General features: G+C 47.2%; 1 protein-coding gene across 1 annotated transcript; it reads right to left on the bottom strand.

Moving 5' to 3' along the window:
- Window positions 1–685: 685 nt before the first annotated feature.
- LOC135532524 (sorting nexin-30-like) lies at window positions 686–17704 on the bottom strand. Its single transcript, XM_064960001.1, has 2 exons — window positions 17420–17704; window positions 686–994 (listed from the first exon to the last, which is right to left on the bottom strand). Exons 1-2 carry the CDS (start codon window positions 17558–17560, stop codon window positions 686–688), a joined length of 450 nt encoding a protein of 149 aa, XP_064816073.1. The 5' UTR covers window positions 17561–17704.
- Between the last annotated feature and the right edge of the window lie 545 nt (window positions 17705–18249).

Here is an 18249-nt window from a genome sequence, read left to right as displayed (position 1 = left end):
AGGAGAGGTGAATAGGGGTGAGGAGAGGTGAGGAGAGGTGAAGAGAGGTGAAGAGAGGTGAAGAGGGGTGAGGAGAGGTGAAGAGGGGTGAGGAGAGGTGAGGAGAGGTGAAGAGGTGTGAAGAGGGGTGAGGAGAGGTGAGGAGAGGTGAAGAGGGGTGAGGAGAGGTGAAGAGGGGTGAAGAGGGGTGAAGAGGTGTGAGGAGAGGTGAATAGGGGTGAGGAGGGGTGAATAGGGGTGAGGAGAGGTGAGGAGAGGAGAGGTGAAGAGGGGTGAGGAGAGGTGAATAGGGGTGAGGAGGGGTGAGGAGAGGTGAATAGGGGTGAAGAGGGGTGAATAGGGGTGAGGAGGGGTGAAGAGGGGTGAGGAGAGGTGAGGAGGGGTGAGGAGGGGGTGAGGAGGGGTGAGGAGAGGTGAATAGGGGTGAGGAGAGGTGAGGAGGGGTGAGGAGGGGTGAGGAGGGGTGAGGAGGGGTGAGGAGAGGTGAATAGGGGTGAGGAGAGGTGAAGAGGGGTGAGGAGAGGTGAGCGAGAAGGGAGAGACGACAACATTGTGTTGCTCCAGCCTCTAAATTGGTCTATTTGATGACAGAATAAAAACAGAATTCTAACAGCAACAAAGCTTTATGGTAGAAAGGGTTGGGGCAGATGCTGTGTTTTCCCATCCACATTACAGGTTGTATTTTCTAGATTAGAGGTCCTTCAGCATCACGTGTCCTCCAGAGGGTAACAGACTGCTTCTCCACAAACACATTGACTCTCCATGGAGCTGAGAGACAGCGAGCATGCGAGAGGACCCTACCCACCTTAGTGACCACTCTGTAGGTGATGTAGGTCTCCATGGTGGAGACGTGTTTCTTCGGGTCGTCGACGGTGACGAAGAGGTCACGTGTTTCTCCATCCAGGTCGTCATCCAGCTGCAGCCGGTTCAGGAGGGAAGACGAGGAGGAGGGACTAGATGTCTCCACCGGCGTCCCATTGGGCAGAATTTGGTCCTAGAAGCAGGACACATGAAGCTTAAGTAGTTGGATGTCCTAAATACCACCCAACATAGTGCACTACTTCTAACCAGAGAATAACACACAACATAGTGCACTACTTCTAACCAGAGAATAACACACAACATAGTGCACTACTTCTAACCAGAGAATACCACACAACATAGTGCACTACTTCCAACCAGAGAATAACACACAACATAGTGCATTACTTCCAACCAGAGAATAACACACAACATAGTGCACTACTTCTAACCAGAGAATAACACACAACATAGTGCACTACTTCTAACCAGAGAATAACACACAACATAGTGCACTACTTCCAACCAGAGAATAACACACAACATAGTGCACTACTTCCAACCAGAGAATAACACACAACATAGTGCACTACTTCCAACCAGAGAATAACACACAACATAGTGCACTACTTCCAACCAGAGAATAACACACAACATAGTGCACTACTTCCAACCAGAGAATAACACACAACATAGTGCACTACTTCCAACCAGAGAATAACACACAACATAGTGCACTACTTCCAACCAGAGAATAACACACAACATAGTGCACTACTTCTAACCAGAGAATACCACACAACATAGTGCACTACTTCCAACCAGAGAATAACACACAACATAGTGCACTACTTCCAACCAGAGAATAACACACAACATAGTGCACTACTTCTAACCAGAGAATAACACACAACATAGTGCACTACTTCCAACCAGAGAATAACACACAACATAGTGCACTACTTCCAACCAGAGAATAACACACAACATAGTGCACTACTTCTAACCAGAGAATACCACCCAACATAGTGCACTACTTCTAACCAGAGAATACCACCCAAAATACACTACACTACAGCTAATAACAGATCACATGACTGGTACTTTACAGCTAATAACAGATCACATGACTGGTACTCTACATGTATTCTAATTAGAGATCACATGACTGGTACTCTACATGTATTCTAATAACAGATCACATGACTGGTACTCTACATGTATTCTAATAACAGATCACATGACTGGTACTCTACATGTATTCTAATAACAGATCACATGACTGGTACTCTACATGTATTCTAATAACAGATCACATGACTGGTACTCTACATGTATTCTAATAACAGATCACATGACTGGTGCTCTACATGTATTCTAATAACAGATCACATGACTGGTGCTCTACATGTATTCTAATAACAGATCACATGACTGGTACTCTACAGCTAATAACAGATCACATGACTGGTACTCTACAGCTAATAACAGATCACATGACTGGTACTCTACATCTATTCTAATAACAGATCACATGACTGGTACTCTACAGCTAACAACAGATCACATGACTGGTACTCTACAGCTAATAAGAGATCACATGACTGGTACTCTACAGCTAACAACAGATCACATGACTGGTACTCTACAGCTAACAACAGATCACATGACTGGTACTCTACATGTATTCTAATAACAGATCACATGACTGGTACTCTACATGTAATCTAACAACAGATCACATGACTGGTACTCTCCAGCTAATAACAGATCACATGACTGGTACTCTACATGTATTCTAATAACAGATCACATGACTGGTACTCTACATGTATTCTAATAACAGATCACCTGACTGGTACTCTACATGTATTCTAATAACAGATCACCTGACTGGTACTCTACATGTATTCTAATAACAGATCACATGACTGGTACTCTACATGTAATCTAATAACAGATCACATGACTGGTACTCTACATGTAATCTAATAACAGATCACATGACTGTACTATGTTGTTAGGTATTACAACTGTATCAGGCCATCAAACCAGCATTGTAATAGTGGTGGGGAGGAGAGAGAGTTTTGTAACATAAGGCCCTAAAAGACAACCTCATTTAAAAGGAGCTGCTGCTGGAAAATACTGACAAAACTTTCCTGGTAGCCTGCCCAGCCAGCTGTGAGCGTTGGGCTTGTGTCACAAAGTGCTCTTTCCTAAACAGACAATAACAGTGTTAGCCAAAGTAAAACACTGATGTTAAAAGACTAACAAATGATACCCAGGACAGATACCCAACTCTCTAGTCTCCATCTAGGAGTCCCCATCTATCATCTAGGAGTCCCCATCTATCTAGGAGTCCCCATCTATCTAGGAGTCCCCATCTAGCATCTAGGAGTCCCCATCTATCTAGGAGTCCCCATCTATCATCTAGGAGTCCCCATCTATCATCTAGGAGTCCCCATCTATCATCTAGGAGTCCCCATCTATCTAGGAGTCCCCATCTATCATCTAGGAGTCCCCATCTATCATCTAGGAGTCCCCATCTATCATCTAGGAGTCCCCATCTATCATCTAGGAGTCCCCATCTATCTAGGAGTCCCCATCTATCATCTAGGAGTCCCCATCTATCATCTAGGAGTCCCCATCTAGCATCTAGGAGTCCCCATCTATCATCTAGGAGTCCACCTCTATCTAGGAGTCCCCATCTATCTAGGAGTCCCCATCTATCATCTAGGAGTCCCCATCTTTCTAGGGGTCCCCATCTATCATCTAGGAGTCCCCATCCATCTAGGAGTCCCCATCTAGCATCTAGGAGTCCCCATCCATCTAGGAGTCCCCATCTAGCATCTAGGAGTCCCCATCTATCTAGGAGTCCCCATCTAGCATCTAGGAGTCCCCATCCATCTAGGAGTCCCCATCTAGCATCTAGGAGTCCCCATCTATCTAGGGGTCCCCATCTATCTAGGGGTCCCCATCTATCATCTAGGGGTCCCCATCTAGCATCTAGGAGTCCCCATCTATCTAGGGGTCCCCATCTATCTAGGAGTCCCCATCTATCTAGGAGTCCCCATCTAGCATCTAGGAGTCCCCATCTATCTAGGGGTCCCCATCTATCTAGGAGTCCCCATCTATCTAGGAGTCCCCATCTAGCATCTAGGAGTCCCCATCTATCTAGGGGTCCCCATCTATCTAGGAGTCCCCATCTATCTAGGAGTCCCCATCTATCTAGGAGTCCCCATCTATCATCTAGGAGTCCCCATCTATCATCTAGGAGTCCCCATCTATCATCTAGGAGTCCCCATCTATCTAGGAGTCCCCATCTATCATCTAGGAGTCCCCATCTATCATCTAGGAGTCCCCATCTATCATCTAGGAGTCCCCATCTATCTAGGAGTCCCCATCTATCTAGGAGTCCCCATCTATCATCTAGGAGTCCCCATCTATCTAGGAGTCCCCATCTATCTAGGAGTCCCCATCTATCATCTAGGAGTCCCCATCTATCTAGGAGTCCCCATCTATCTAGGAGTCTCCATCTATCTAGGAGTCCCCATCTATCATCTAGGAGTCCCAATCTATCTAGGAGTCTCCATCTATCTAGGAGTCCCCATCTATCATCTAGGAGTCCCCATCTATCATCTAGGAGTCCCCATCTATCTAGGAGTCCCCATCTATCATCTAGGAGTCCCCATCTATCATCTAGGAGTCCCCATCTATCATCTAGGAGTCCCCATCTATCTAGGAGTCCCCATCTATCATCTAGGAGTCCCCATCTATCTAGGAGTCCCCATCTATCATCTAGGAGTCCCCATCTATCTAGGAGTCCCCATCTATCTAGGAGTCCCCATCTATCATCTAGGAGTCCCCATCTATCTAGGAGTCCCCATCTATCTAGGAGTCTCCATCTATCTAGGAGTCCCCATCTATCATCTAGGAGTCCCAATCTATCTAGGAGTCTCCATCTATCTAGGAGTCCCCATCTATCTAGGAGTCCCCATCTATCTCGGAGTCCCCATCTATCTCGGAGTCCCCATCTAGCATCTAGGAGTCCCCATCTAGCATCTAGGAGTCCCCATCTAGCATCTAGGAGTCCCCATCTAGCATCTAGGGGTCCCCATCTATCTAGGAGTCCCCATCTATCTAGGAGTCCCCATCTATCTAGGAGTCCCCATCTATCTAGGAGTCCCCATCTATCTAGGAGTCCCCATCTATCATCTAGGAGTCCCCATCTATCATCTAGGAGTCCCCATCTATCTAGGAGTCCCCATCTATCTAGGAGTCCCCATCTATCTAGGAGTCCCCATCTATCTTGGAGTCCCCATCTAGCATCTAGGAGTCCCCATCTAGCATCTAGGAGTCCCCATCTATCATCTAGGGGTCCCCATCTATCTAGGAGTCCCCATCTATCTAGGAGTCCCCATCTATCATCTAGGAGTCCCCATCTATCATCTAGGAGTCCCCATCTATCTAGGAGTCCCCATCTATCTAGGAGTCCCCATCTATCTAGGAGTCCCCATCTATCTAGGAGTCCCCATCTATCTAGGAGTCCCCATCTATCATCTAGGAGTCCCAATCTATCTAGGAGTCTCCATCTATCTAGGAGTCCCCATCTATCTCGGAGTCCCCATCTATCTCGGAGTCCCCATCTATCTCGGAGTCCCCATCTAGCATCTAGGAGTCCCCATCTAGCATCTAGGAGTCCCCATCTAGCATCTAGGAGTCCCCATCTAGCATCTAGGGGTCCCCATCTAGCATCTAGGGGTCCCCATCTATCTAGGAGTCCCCATCTATCTAGGAGTCCCCATCTATCTAGGAGTCCCCATCTATCTAGGAGTCCCCATCTATCATCTAAGAGTCCCCATCTATCATCTAGGAGTCCCCATCTATCATCTAGGAGTCCCCATCTATCTAGGAGTCCCCATCTATCTAGGAGTCCCCATCTATCATCTAGGAGTCCCCATCTATCTAGGAGTCCCCATCTATCTAGGAGTCTCCATCTATCTAGGAGTCCCCATCTATCATCTAGGAGTCCCAATCTATCTAGGAGTCTCCATCTATCTAGGAGTCCCCATCTATCATCTAGGAGTCCCCATCTATCATCTAGGAGTCCCCATCTATCTAGGAGTCCCCATCTATCATCTAGGAGTCCCCATCTATCATCTAGGAGTCCCCATCTATCATCTAGGAGTCCCCATCTATCTAGGAGTCCCCATCTATCATCTAGGAGTCCCCATCTATCTAGGAGTCCCCATCTATCTAGGAGTCCCCATCTATCATCTAGGAGTCCCCATCTATCTAGGAGTCCCCATCTATCTAGGAGTCCCCATCTATCATCTAGGAGTCCCCATCTATCTAGGAGTCCCCATCTATCTAGGAGTCTCCATCTATCTAGGAGTCCCCATCTATCATCTAGGAGTCCCAATCTATCTAGGAGTCTCCATCTATCTAGGAGTCCCCATCTATCTAGGAGTCCCCATCTATCTCGGAGTCCCCATCTATCTCGGAGTCCCCATCTAGCATCTAGGAGTCCCCATCTAGCATCTAGGAGTCCCCATCTAGCATCTAGGGGTCCCCATATATCATCTAGGGGTCCCCATCTATCTAGGAGTCCCCATCTATCTAGGAGTCCCCATCTATCTAGGAGTCCCCATCTATCTAGGAGTCCCCATCTATCATCTAGGAGTCCCCATCTATCATCTAGGAGTCCCCATCTATCATCTAGGAGTCCCCATCTATCATCTAGGAGTCCCCATCTATCATCTAGGAGTCCCCATCTATCTAGGAGTCCCCATCTATCTAGGAGTCCCCATCTATCATCTAGGAGTCCCCATCTATCATCTAGGAGTCCCCATCTATCATCTAGGAGTCCCCATCTATCTAGGAGTCCCCATCTATCTAGGAGTCCCCATCTATCTAGGAGTCCCCATCTATCTAGGAGTCCCCATCTATCTTGGAGTCCCCATCTAGCATCTAGGAGTCCCCATCTAGCATCTAGGAGTCCCCATCTAGCATCTAGGAGTCCCCATCTATCTAGGAGTCCCCATCTATCTAGGAGTCCCCATCTATCATCTAGGAGTCCCCATCTATCATCTAGGAGTCCCCATCTATCTAGGAGTCCCCATCTATCTAGGAGTCCCCATCTATCTAGGAGTCTCCATCTATCTAGGAGTCCCCATCTATCTAGGAGTCCCCATCTATCTAGGAGTCCCCATCTATCATCTAGGAGTCCCAATCTATCTAGGAGTCTCCATCTATCTAGGAGTCCCCATCTATCTAGGAGTCCCCATCTATCTCGGAGTCCCCATCTATCTCGGAGTCCCCATCTAGCATCTAGGAGTCCCCATCTAGCATCTAGGAGTCCACATCTAGCATCTAGGAGTCCCCATCTAGCATCTAGGGGTCCCCATATATCATCTAGGGGTCCCCATCTATCTAGGAGTCCCCATCTATCTAGGAGTCCCCATCTATCTAGGAGTCCCCATCTATCTAGGAGTCCCCATCTATCTAGGAGTCCCCATCTATCTAGGAGTCCCCATCTATCATCTAAGAGTCCCCATCTATCATCTAGGAGTCCCCATCTATCTAGGAGTCCCCATCTATCTAGGAGTCCCCATCTATCTAGGAGTCCCCATCTATCTTGGAGTCCCCATCTAGCATCTAGGAGTCCCCATCTAGCATCTAGGAGTCCCCATCTATCATCTAGGGGTCCCCATCTATCTAGGAGTCCCCATCTATCTAGGAGTCCCCATCTATCATCTAGGAGTCCCCATCTATCATCTAGGAGTCCCCATCTATCTAGGAGTCCCCATCTATCTAGGAGTCCCCATCTATCTAGGAGTCCCCATCTATCTAGGAGTCCCCATCTATCTAGGAGTCCCCATCTATCTAGGAGTCCCCATCTATCATCTAGGAGTCCCAATCTATCTAGGAGTCTCCATCTATCTAGGAGTCCCCATCTATCTAGGAGTCCCCATCTATCTCGGAGTCCCCATCTATCTCGGAGTCCCCATCTATCTAGGAGTCCCCATCTATCATCTAAGAGTCCCCATCTATCATCTAGGAGTCCCCATCTATCTAGGAGTCCCCATCTATCTAGGAGTCCCCATCTATCTAGGAGTCCCCATCTATCTAGGAGTCCCCATCTATCATCTAAGAGTCCCCATCTATCATCTAGGAGTCCCCATCTATCTAGGAGTCCCCATCTATCTAGGAGTCCCCATCTATCTAGGAGTCCCCATCTATCTTGGAGTCCCCATCTAGCATCTAGGAGTCCCCATCTAGCATCTAGGAGTCCCCATCTATCATCTAGGGGTCCCCATCTATCTAGGAGTCCCCATCTATCTAGGAGTCCCCATCTATCATCTAGGAGTCCCCATCTATCATCTAGGAGTCCCCATCTATCTAGGAGTCCCCATCTATCTAGGAGTCCCCATCTATCTAGGAGTCTCCATCTATCTAGGAGTCCCCATCTATCTAGGAGTCTCCATCTATCTAGGAGTCCCCATCTATCATCTAGGAGTCCCAATCTATCTAGGAGTCTCCATCTATCTAGGAGTCCCCATCTATCTAGGAGTCCCCATCTATCTCGGAGTCCCCATCTATCTCGGAGTCCCAATCTATCTAGGAGTCCCCATCTATCATCTAAGAGTCCCCATCTATCTAGGAGTCCCCATCTATCTAGGAGTCCCCATCTATCTAGGAGTCCCCATCTATCTAGGAGTCCCCATCTATCTAGGAGTCCCCATCTAGCATCTAGCAGTCCCGAACTAGGAGTCCCCATCTAGGAGTCCTCATCTAGGGGTCCCCATCTAGGAGTCCCCATCTAGCATCTAGCATCTAGAGGTCCCCATCTAGGGGTCCTCATCTAGGAGTCCCCATCTAGGAGTCCCCATCTAGCATCTAGCATCTAGAGGTCCCCATCTAGGGGTCCTCATCTAGGGGTCCCCATCTAGGAGTCCCCATCTAGGAGTCCTCATCTATCTAGGAGTCCCCATCTAGGAGTCCTCATCTAGGGGTCCCCATCTAGGAGTCCTCATCTAGGAGTCCCCATCTAGGAGTCCCCATCTAGGAGTCCTCATCTAGGGGTCCCCATCTAGGAGTCCTCATCTAGGAGTCCCCATCTAGGAGTCCCCATCTAGGGGTCCTCATCTAGGAGTCCCCATCTAGGAGTCCCCATCTAGCATCTAGCATCTAGAGGTCCCCATCTAGGGGTCCTCATCTAGGGGTCCCCATCTAGGAGTCCCCATCTAGGAGTCCTCATCTATCTAGGAGTCCCCATCTAGGAGTCCTCATCTAGGGGTCCCCATCTAGGAGTCCTCATCTAGGAGTCCCCATCTAGGAGTCCCCATCTAGGAGTCCTCATCTAGGAGTCCTCATCTAGGAGTCCCCATCTAGGAGTCCTCATCTAGGAGTCCCCATCTAGGGGTCCCCATCTAGGAGTCCCCATCTAGGAGTCCTCATCTAGGAGTCCCCATCTAGGAGTCCCCATCTAGGGGTCCCCATCTAGGAGTCCTCATCTAGGAGTCCTCATCTAGAGGTCCTCATCTAGGAGTCCCCATCTAGGTGTCCCCATCTAGGAGTCCTCATCTAGAGGTCCCCATCTAGGAGTCCTCATCTAGGAGTCCTCATCTAGGAGTCCCCATCTAGGAGTCCCCATCTAGGAGTCCCCATCTAGAGGTCCCCATCTAGGAGTCCTCATCTAGGAGTCCCCATCTAGCATCTAGGAGTCCCCATCTAGGAGTCCTCATCTAGCATCTAGGAGTCCCCATCTAGGAGTCCCCATCTAGGAGTCCTCATCTAGAGGTCCCCTCAGGTTCAGTGGTTAAATCGTCAATGTCTCCATGTTAAATCACAGGACATTTGTCACACATTCTCGTCTACAGGTAACTGCCTAAATAAAGGAAACACCAACATAAAGTGTCTTAATAAGAGTCCCCATCTATCTAGGGGTCCCCATCTCCATGTTAAATCACAGGACATTTGTCACACATTCTCGTCTACAGGTAACTGCCTAAATAAAGGAAACACCAACATAAAGTGTCTTAATAAGGCGTTGCCCGGAGACACAAGAAGAGAAGAAGAGCATCGATGTACCTTGGCATAGATTTGACCAGTGTCTGGAACGCTATCGGAAGGATATGCCACCAGAACCCTGTCGGAGACTGAGACTGTGTCATCTATGGATCTGTTGGAATTTCTGACACGTCAGAAATGGTGGTTGTGCATCTTGTAGTATGAACAGGGCTACAACATGATTGGGCAGGGACTGCTGCCAATAGCCAATGAGTACTCAGCATTTGAGACCAAAACAACGATGGCTTAGAGGAAAGAAACAACATGCACCGTTTGAACCGAGGTGATGGAGACAGACTGGTGGAGCTGTAGAGAGAACGAGGTGATGGAGACAGACTGGTGGAGCTGTAGAGAGAACGAGGTGATGGAGACAGACTGGTGGAGCTGTAGAGAGAACGAGGTGATGGAGACAGACTGGTGGAGCTGTAGAGAGAACGAGGTGATGGAGACAGACTGGTGGAGCTGTAGAGAGAACGAGGTGATGGAGACAGACTGGTGGAGCTGTAGAGAGAACGAGGTGATGGAGACAGACTGGTGGAGCTGTAGAGAGAACGAGGTGATGGAGACAGACTGGTGGAGCTGTAGAGAGAACGAGGTGATGGACACAGACAGGTGGAGCTGCAGAGAGAACGAGGTGATGGAGACAGACTGGTGGAGCTGTAGAGAGAACAAGGTGATGGAGACAGACAGGTGGAGCTGTAGAGAGAACGAGGTGATGGAGACAGACTGGTGGAGCTGTAGAGAGAATGAGGTGATGGAGACAGACTGGTGGAGCTGTAGAGAGAACGAGGTGATGGAGACAGACTGGTGGAGCTGTAGAGAGAACGAGGTGATGGAGACAGACAGACTGGTGGAGCTGTAGAGAGAACAAGGTGATGGAGACAGACTGGTGGAGCTGTAGAGAGAACGAGGTGATGAGACAGACTGACTGGTGGAGCTGTAGAGAGAACAAGGTGATGGAGACAGACAGACTGGTGGAGCTGTAGAGAGAACGAGGTGATGGAGACAGACTGGTGGAGCTGTAGAGAGAACGAGGTGATGGAGACAGACAGACTGGTGGAGCTGTAGAGAGAACAAGGTGATGGAGACAGACTGGTGGAGCTGTAGAGAGAACGAGGTGATGAGACAGACTGACTGGTGGAGCTGTAGAGAGAACAAGGTGATGGAGACAGACAGACTGGTGGAGCTGTAGAGAGAACGAGGTGATGGAGACAGACTGACTGGTGGAGCTGTAGAGAGAACAAGGTGATGGAGACAGACAGACTGGTGGAGCTGTAGAGAGAACAAGGTGATGGAGACAGACTGACTGGTGGAGCTGTAGAGAGAACAAGGTGATGGAGACAGACAGACTGGTGGAGCTGTAGAGAGAACAAGGTGATGGAGACAGACAGACTGGTGGAGCTGTAGAGAGAACGAGGTGATGGAGACAGACTGACTGGTGGAGCTGTAGAGAGAACAAGGTGATGGAGACAGACTGACTGGTGGAGCTGTAGAGAGAATGAGGTGATGGAGACAGACAGACTGGTGGAGCTGTAGAGAGAACGAGGTGATGGGGACAGACAGGTGGAGCTGTAGAGAGAACGAGGTGAGTGATGGAGACAGACAGACTGGTGGAGCTGTAGAGAGAACGAGGTGATGTGAACTAAATAGAATTTTTTTTTTTTTTCTCCAGAGGGAATTGGAGGTAATAGGCAACTTTTTTAAGTTGAAAAGGCAGCTGTGCTCCCGCTAGTCATTTGTGACTTAATGACTTAATCAAACACTGTGCTTAAAGCATCAGACAAGCTCGTGGCATATAGCTGATTTTTTTAAACACATAGGATGTGTCAATATATGGATAAATACACTTTTTAATATGTTGTCCAATTGGTCGATCAACAATTTTCAAAACAGAGCCCTATGGGCCTTGGTCAAAACAGAGCCCTATGGGCCTTGGTCAAAACAGAACCCTATGGGCCTTGGTCAAAACAGAACCCTATGGGCCTTGGTCAAAACAGAACCCGGTGGGCCTTGGTCAAAACAGAGCCCGGTGGGCCTTGGTCAAAACAGAGCCCGGTGGGCCTTGGTCAAAACAGAGCCCGGTGGGCCTTGGTCAAAACAGAGCCCGGTGGGCCTTGGTCAAAACAGAGCCCTATGGGCCTTGGTCAAAACAGAACCCTATGGGCCTTGGTCAAAACAGAACCCTATGGGCCTTGGTCAAAACAGAACCCTATGGGCCTTGGTCAAAACAGAGCCCGGTGGGCCTTGGTCAAAACAGAGCCCGGTGGGCCTTGGTCAAAACAGAGCCCGGTGGGCCTTGGTCAAAACAGAGCATTAAATAGGTAAGAGGATGCCAGTTGGGATTCAGCCCGTCACTGTGCATTCATTTATATGGGGTTCTGTTGCTCCTTATTGTACCCAAACTGTGATGGTAAACTATGAGAACAAATGAACACATTATTGAGTTGATGAGCAGGAAGCTCGTTATTGTACCCAAACTATGACGCTAAACTATGACACATTCTTGAAAGGATTTCTTTAAGGTCAGTCCAGTGTTTTATGGAAAGACTGTTTAAAACAGCCTGATTCCTCGAGACCTAGGAGACAGCATTAGTAATGCATTACATCACATTGACTCTGTACCGTAATACCCTGTATATTTACATTTACATTTAAGTCATATATAGCCTCCACATTGACTCTGTACCGTAATACCCTGTATATAGCCTCCACACTGACTCTGTACCGTAACACCCTGTATATAGCCTCCACATTGACTCTGTACCGTAATACCCTGTATATAGCCTCCACATTGACTCTGTACCGTAACACCCTGTATATAGCCTCCACATTGACTCTGTACCGTAACACCCTGTATATAGCCTCCACATTGACTCTGTACCATAACACCCTGTATATAGCCTCCACATTGACTCTGTACCGTAATACCCTGTATATAGTCTCCACATTGACTCTGTACCGTAATACCCTGTATATAGCCTCCACATTGACTCTGTACCGTAATACCCTGTATATAGCCTCCACATTGACTCTGTACCGTAATACCCTGTATATAGCCTCCACATTGACTCTGTACCGTAACACCCTGTATATAGCCTCCACATTGACTCTGTACCGTAACACCCTGTATATAGCCTCCACATTGACTCTGTACCATAACACCCTGTATATAGCCTCCACATTGACTCTGTACCGTAATACCCTGTATATAGTCTCCACATTGACTCTGTACCGGTACCCCCTGTATATAGCCTCCACATTGACTCTGTACCGGTACCCCCTGTATATAGTCTCCACATTGACTCTGTACCTGTACCCCCTGTATATAGTCTCCACATTGACTCTGTACCTGTACCCCCTGTATACAGCCTCCACATTGACTCTGTACCGGTACCCCCTGTATATAGCCTCAACATTGACTCTGTACCGGTACCCCCTGTATATAGCCTCCACATTGACTCTGTACCGTAACACCCTGTATATAGCCTCCACATTGACTCTGTACCGGTAGCCCCTGTATATAGTCTCCACATTGACTCTGTACCTGTACCCCCTGTATATAGCCTCCACATTGACTCTGTACCGGTACCCCCTGTATATAGCCTCCACATTGACTCTGTACCGTAACACCCTGTATATAGCCTCCACATTGACTCTGTACCGGTACCCCCTGTATATTGCCTCCACATTGACTCTGTACCGGTACCCCCTGTATATAGCCTCCACATTGACTCTGTACCGGTACCCCCTGTATATAGCCTCCACATTGACTCTGTACCGGTACCCCCTGTATATTGCCTCCACATTGACTCTGTACCGGTACCCACTGTATATAGCCTCCACATTGACTCTGTACCGGTACCCCCTGTATATAGCCTCCACATTGACTCTGTACCGGTACCCCCTGTATATTGCCTCCACATTGACTCTGTACCGGTACCCACTGTATATAGCCTCCACATTGACTCTGTACCGTAACACCCTGTATATAGCCTCCACATTGACTCTGTACCGTAACACCCTGTATATAGCCTCCACATTGACTCTGTACCATAACACCCTGTATATAGCCTCCACATTGACTCTGTACCGTAATACCCTGTATATAGTCTCCACATTGACTCTGTACCGTAATACCCTGTATATAGCCTCCACATTGACTCTGTACCGTAATACCCTGTATATAGCCTCCACATTGACTCTGTACCGTAATACCCTGTATATAGCCTCCACATTGACTCTGTACCGTAACACCCTGTATATAGCCTCCACATTGACTCTGTACCGTAACACCCTGTATATAGCCTCCACATTGACTCTGTACCATAACACCCTGTATATAGCCTCCACATTGACTCTGTACCGTAATACCCTGTATATAGTCTCCACATTGACTCTGTACCGGTACCCCCTGTATATAGCCTCCACATTGACTCTGTACCGGTACCCCCTGTATATAGTCTCCACATTGACTCTGTACCTGTACCCCCTGTATATAGTCTCCACATTGACTCTGTACCTGTACCCCCTGTATACAGCCTCCACATTGACTCTGTACCGGTACCCCCTGTATATAGCCTCAACATTGACTCTGTACCGGTACCCCCTGTATATAGCCTCCACATTGACTCTGTACCGTAACACCCTGTATATAGCCTCCACATTGACTCTGTACCGGTAGCCCCTGTATATAGTCTCCACATTGACTCTGTACCTGTACCCCCTGTATATAGCCTCCACATTGACTCTGTACCGGTACCCCCTGTATATAGCCTCCACATTGACTCTGTACCGTAACACCCTGTATATAGCCTCCACATTGACTCTGTACCGGTACCCCCTGTATATTGCCTCCACATTGACTCTGTACCGGTACCCCCTGTATATAGCCTCCACATTGACTCTGTACCCGGTACCCCCTGTATATAGCCTCCACATTGACTCTGTACCGGTACCCCCTGTATATTGCCTCCACATTGACTCTGTACCGGTACCCACTGTATATAGCCTCCACATTGACTCTGTACCGGTACCCCCTGTATAAAGCCTCCACATTGACTCTGTACCGGTACCCCCTGTATATAGCCTCCACATTGACTCTGTACCGGTACCCCCTGTATATTGCCTCCACATTGACTCTGTACCGGTACATCCTGTATATAGCCTCCACATTGACTCTGTACCGGTACCCCCTGTATATAGCCTCCACATTGACTCTGTACCGGTACCCCCTGTATAAAGCCCCGCTATTGTTATTTACTGCTGCTCTTTAAACATGTTACTTTTATTTTCTATTTAACACTTTTTTTTTATTATATTGACTTCTTAAAGCTTAAAGTTTCACTAAGTTCTTCACTAAGTTCCTGTTGTATTCAGCATTTCACTGTGAGGTCTACTACACCTGTAGTATTCAGCATTTCACTGTGAGGTCTACTACACCTGTTGTATTCAGCATTTCACTGTGAGGTCTACTACACCTGTTGTATTCATCATTTCACTGTAAGGTCTACTACACCTGTTGTATTCAGCATTTCACTGTAAGGTCTACGACACCTGTTGTATTCATCATTTCACTGTAAGGTCTACTACACCTGTTGTATTCAGCATTTCACTGTAAGGTCTACTACACCTGTTGTATTCAGCATTTCACTGTAAGGTCTACTACACCTGTTGTATTCAGCATTTCACTGTAAGGTCTACTACACCTGTTGTATTCAGCATTTCACTGTGAGGTCTACTACACCTGTTGTATTCAGCATTTCACTGTGAGGTCTACTACACCTGTTGTATTCAGCATTTCACTGTAAGGTCTACCTACACCTGTTGTATTCAGCATTTCACTGTGAGGTCTACCTACACCTGTTGTATTCAGCATTTCACTGTAAGGTCTACCTACACCTGTTGTATTCAGCATTTCACTGTGAGGTCTACCTACACCTGTTGTATTCAGCATTTCACTGTAAGGTCTACTACACCTGTTGTATTCAGCATTTCACTGTGAGGTCTACTACACCTGTTGTATTCAGCATTTCACTGTAAGGTCTACTACACCTGTTGTATTCAGCATTTCACTGTGAGGTCTACTACACCTGTTGTATTCAGCATTTCACTGTGAGGTCTACTACACCTGTTGTATTCAGCATTTCACTGTAAGGTCTACTACACCTGTTGTATTCAGCATTTCACTGTAAGGTCTACTACACCTGTTGAATTCAGCATTTCACTGTGAGGTCTAGTACACCTGTTGTATTCAGCATTTCACTGTAAGGTCTACTACACCTGTTGTATTCAGCATTTCACTGTAAGGTCTACTACACCTGTTGTATTCAGCATTTCACTGTGAGGTCTACTACACCTGTTGTATTCAGCATTTCACTGTAAGGTCTACTACACCTGTTGTATTCAGCATTTCACTGTAAGGTCTACTACACCTGTTGTATTCAGCATTTCACTGTGAGGTCTACTACACCTGTTGTATTCAGCATTTCACTGTAAGGTCTACTACACCTGTTGTATTCGGCGCATGTGACAAATAATATGAATATTCTTATGTATTTTTAGCCCGTGTTCGGCAAACTGACGCTATGAGAGAAAGGACCTCGTTTCGTGTTCTACTTCTCCTGCTATTTGTAAACATAATGTATCTCTGAACAGGCCACAGCTTGTGTTGGACGTGGCCCCATTTTCACTACACACATTATGATACAACAAGTTATACACAGTAAACAATCCCCATAGAGAGCATAGGCTGAGGCCAAACGGCACCCTGTCGTTCACTACTTTTTGGAGGGCTCTGGTCAAAAGTAGTGCACTATATTGGGAATTTGGCCACAGGCCATGAGAAGGAGATGTCTAAGAGGAAAACACAGTGCCGTTGCCAGGCTGCCCCACGACTGGCACGGACATCCCACTCTGAAGAAACCAACAGCATCACAAAACGAGCTCAACTATCTATGACTGTTTGTTTGTGTGTTGTGTTTATGTTTTAAATACCACTGCATTCTAGACATACCATGGTTTTAAAATGATCAACAACAGATTGAACGTTTTTCAAACCTGGACCTGGTATTCGTGTGTATTAGGCTACGTGTGATATTGTTATCTTGTGGTCTTTACAAACTACTGGTACAAGGAAACTCCATCTTTAGCCTGTGATCAGAAAACCTTTGGCATGGATTAATTTACAAAATGTTATACAGAGTTTAACAATGTTTTGTTAGGTCTTTTTTTAATTTATTTTTTTACTAGTGACAGTCACAACGCGCATCTATAGTTGATGCCATATATTCACGGAATCCATGAAGCTTCAAGTAATCAATGGAAATCAGTCTGAACACCTCTGTCACCAGATCTACTACACGTATACAGGATAAACTGATAAATGCCATATTGGAAAAGATATGTGGTTTGGCGAAGCAGATGAGCGTTCAGAAAAAATACATCTGAAAGCATTTGATAACCAGGTTAGCCGGTTATCCTCAACCCGTGTAAGACCAAAGTATCTAAACAACTATCTCTATTTAACGTATTTATCTATCGGTCATACCTTCTCTCCAATGCTGCTAGTGATGTTTCTGACATCTGGACTGGGTGTGAGAACTGCCTCCTCGGCTCCGAGCGGATGGCACATCTCCTGAATGGGTTTTTGTCCAGACGAAGCCAGCGACTTAGGGGTGCAGGCACTCATTGTGCAAGCGAGGGGAAACAGAGAACGGATTTACCGGGAAATGTCTTAGTTTCTTGGCCTGAAATTATGGTTTGTTTTGTGATTATTTCCAATCCCGTGTATCAAATGCTGAACCCGCTGGCTGCAACCGCACAACCGTCAGGTGACTCGCACCGCGCAGTCTCGGAAGTACAATAACAGTACCGGAAGTAATACAACGCTAGAGCCGGGGGGCGCGTTCGAGTGGATCACTTTTGTCAATTCGGGTGACAATCGTTGGTCAGATCCTTTTAAAGTGTGTTGCATTATTGGGATACAATTGTCCCACTTGCACCTACATGTCCACTGCATGAACAATCCAACCACCAGGGGCGGCAGGTAAGAGCCCAACGCTCTTCTCAGGCCTCAGCAATGGATGAGTCCACTGAGACAGGCCTCCGCAATGGATGAGTCCACTGAGACAGGCCTCCGCAATGGATGAGTCCACTGAGACAGGCCTCCTCAATGGATGAGTCCACTGAGACAGGCCTCCTCAATGGATGAGTCCACTGAGACAGGCACAAATCAGGCAGCTGTGTCTTGTGCCATGAAAGAAAAATCTTGTTTTCAAATATGGACCACTTTTGTCACACAGTAATTCATATACAGCACCCAAACAGTAGCTGTGCATGTGTAAAGTCACAAAAGCCAAGTCAGTTGTACAGGGAAAG

This window comes from Oncorhynchus masou, unplaced genomic scaffold, assembly GCF_036934945.1.
Source record: "Oncorhynchus masou masou isolate Uvic2021 unplaced genomic scaffold, UVic_Omas_1.1 unplaced_scaffold_1893, whole genome shotgun sequence".
Lineage (NCBI taxonomy): Eukaryota > Metazoa > Chordata > Actinopteri > Salmoniformes > Salmonidae > Oncorhynchus > Oncorhynchus masou.
This window is presented reverse-complemented; position numbering and strand designations above follow the sequence as displayed.

Excerpts from the sequence above, each read along its gene's own strand:
- LOC135532524 (XM_064960001.1), bottom strand. The coding sequence starts at position 17,560 with ATGAGTGCCTGCACCCCTAAGTCGCTGGCTTCGTCTGGACAAAAACCC. Across the intron at positions 995-17,419 it reads CTAGCAGCATTGGAGAGAAG|GACCAAATTCTGCCCAATGG; the intron begins GTATGACCGATA and ends TCCTGCTTCTAG.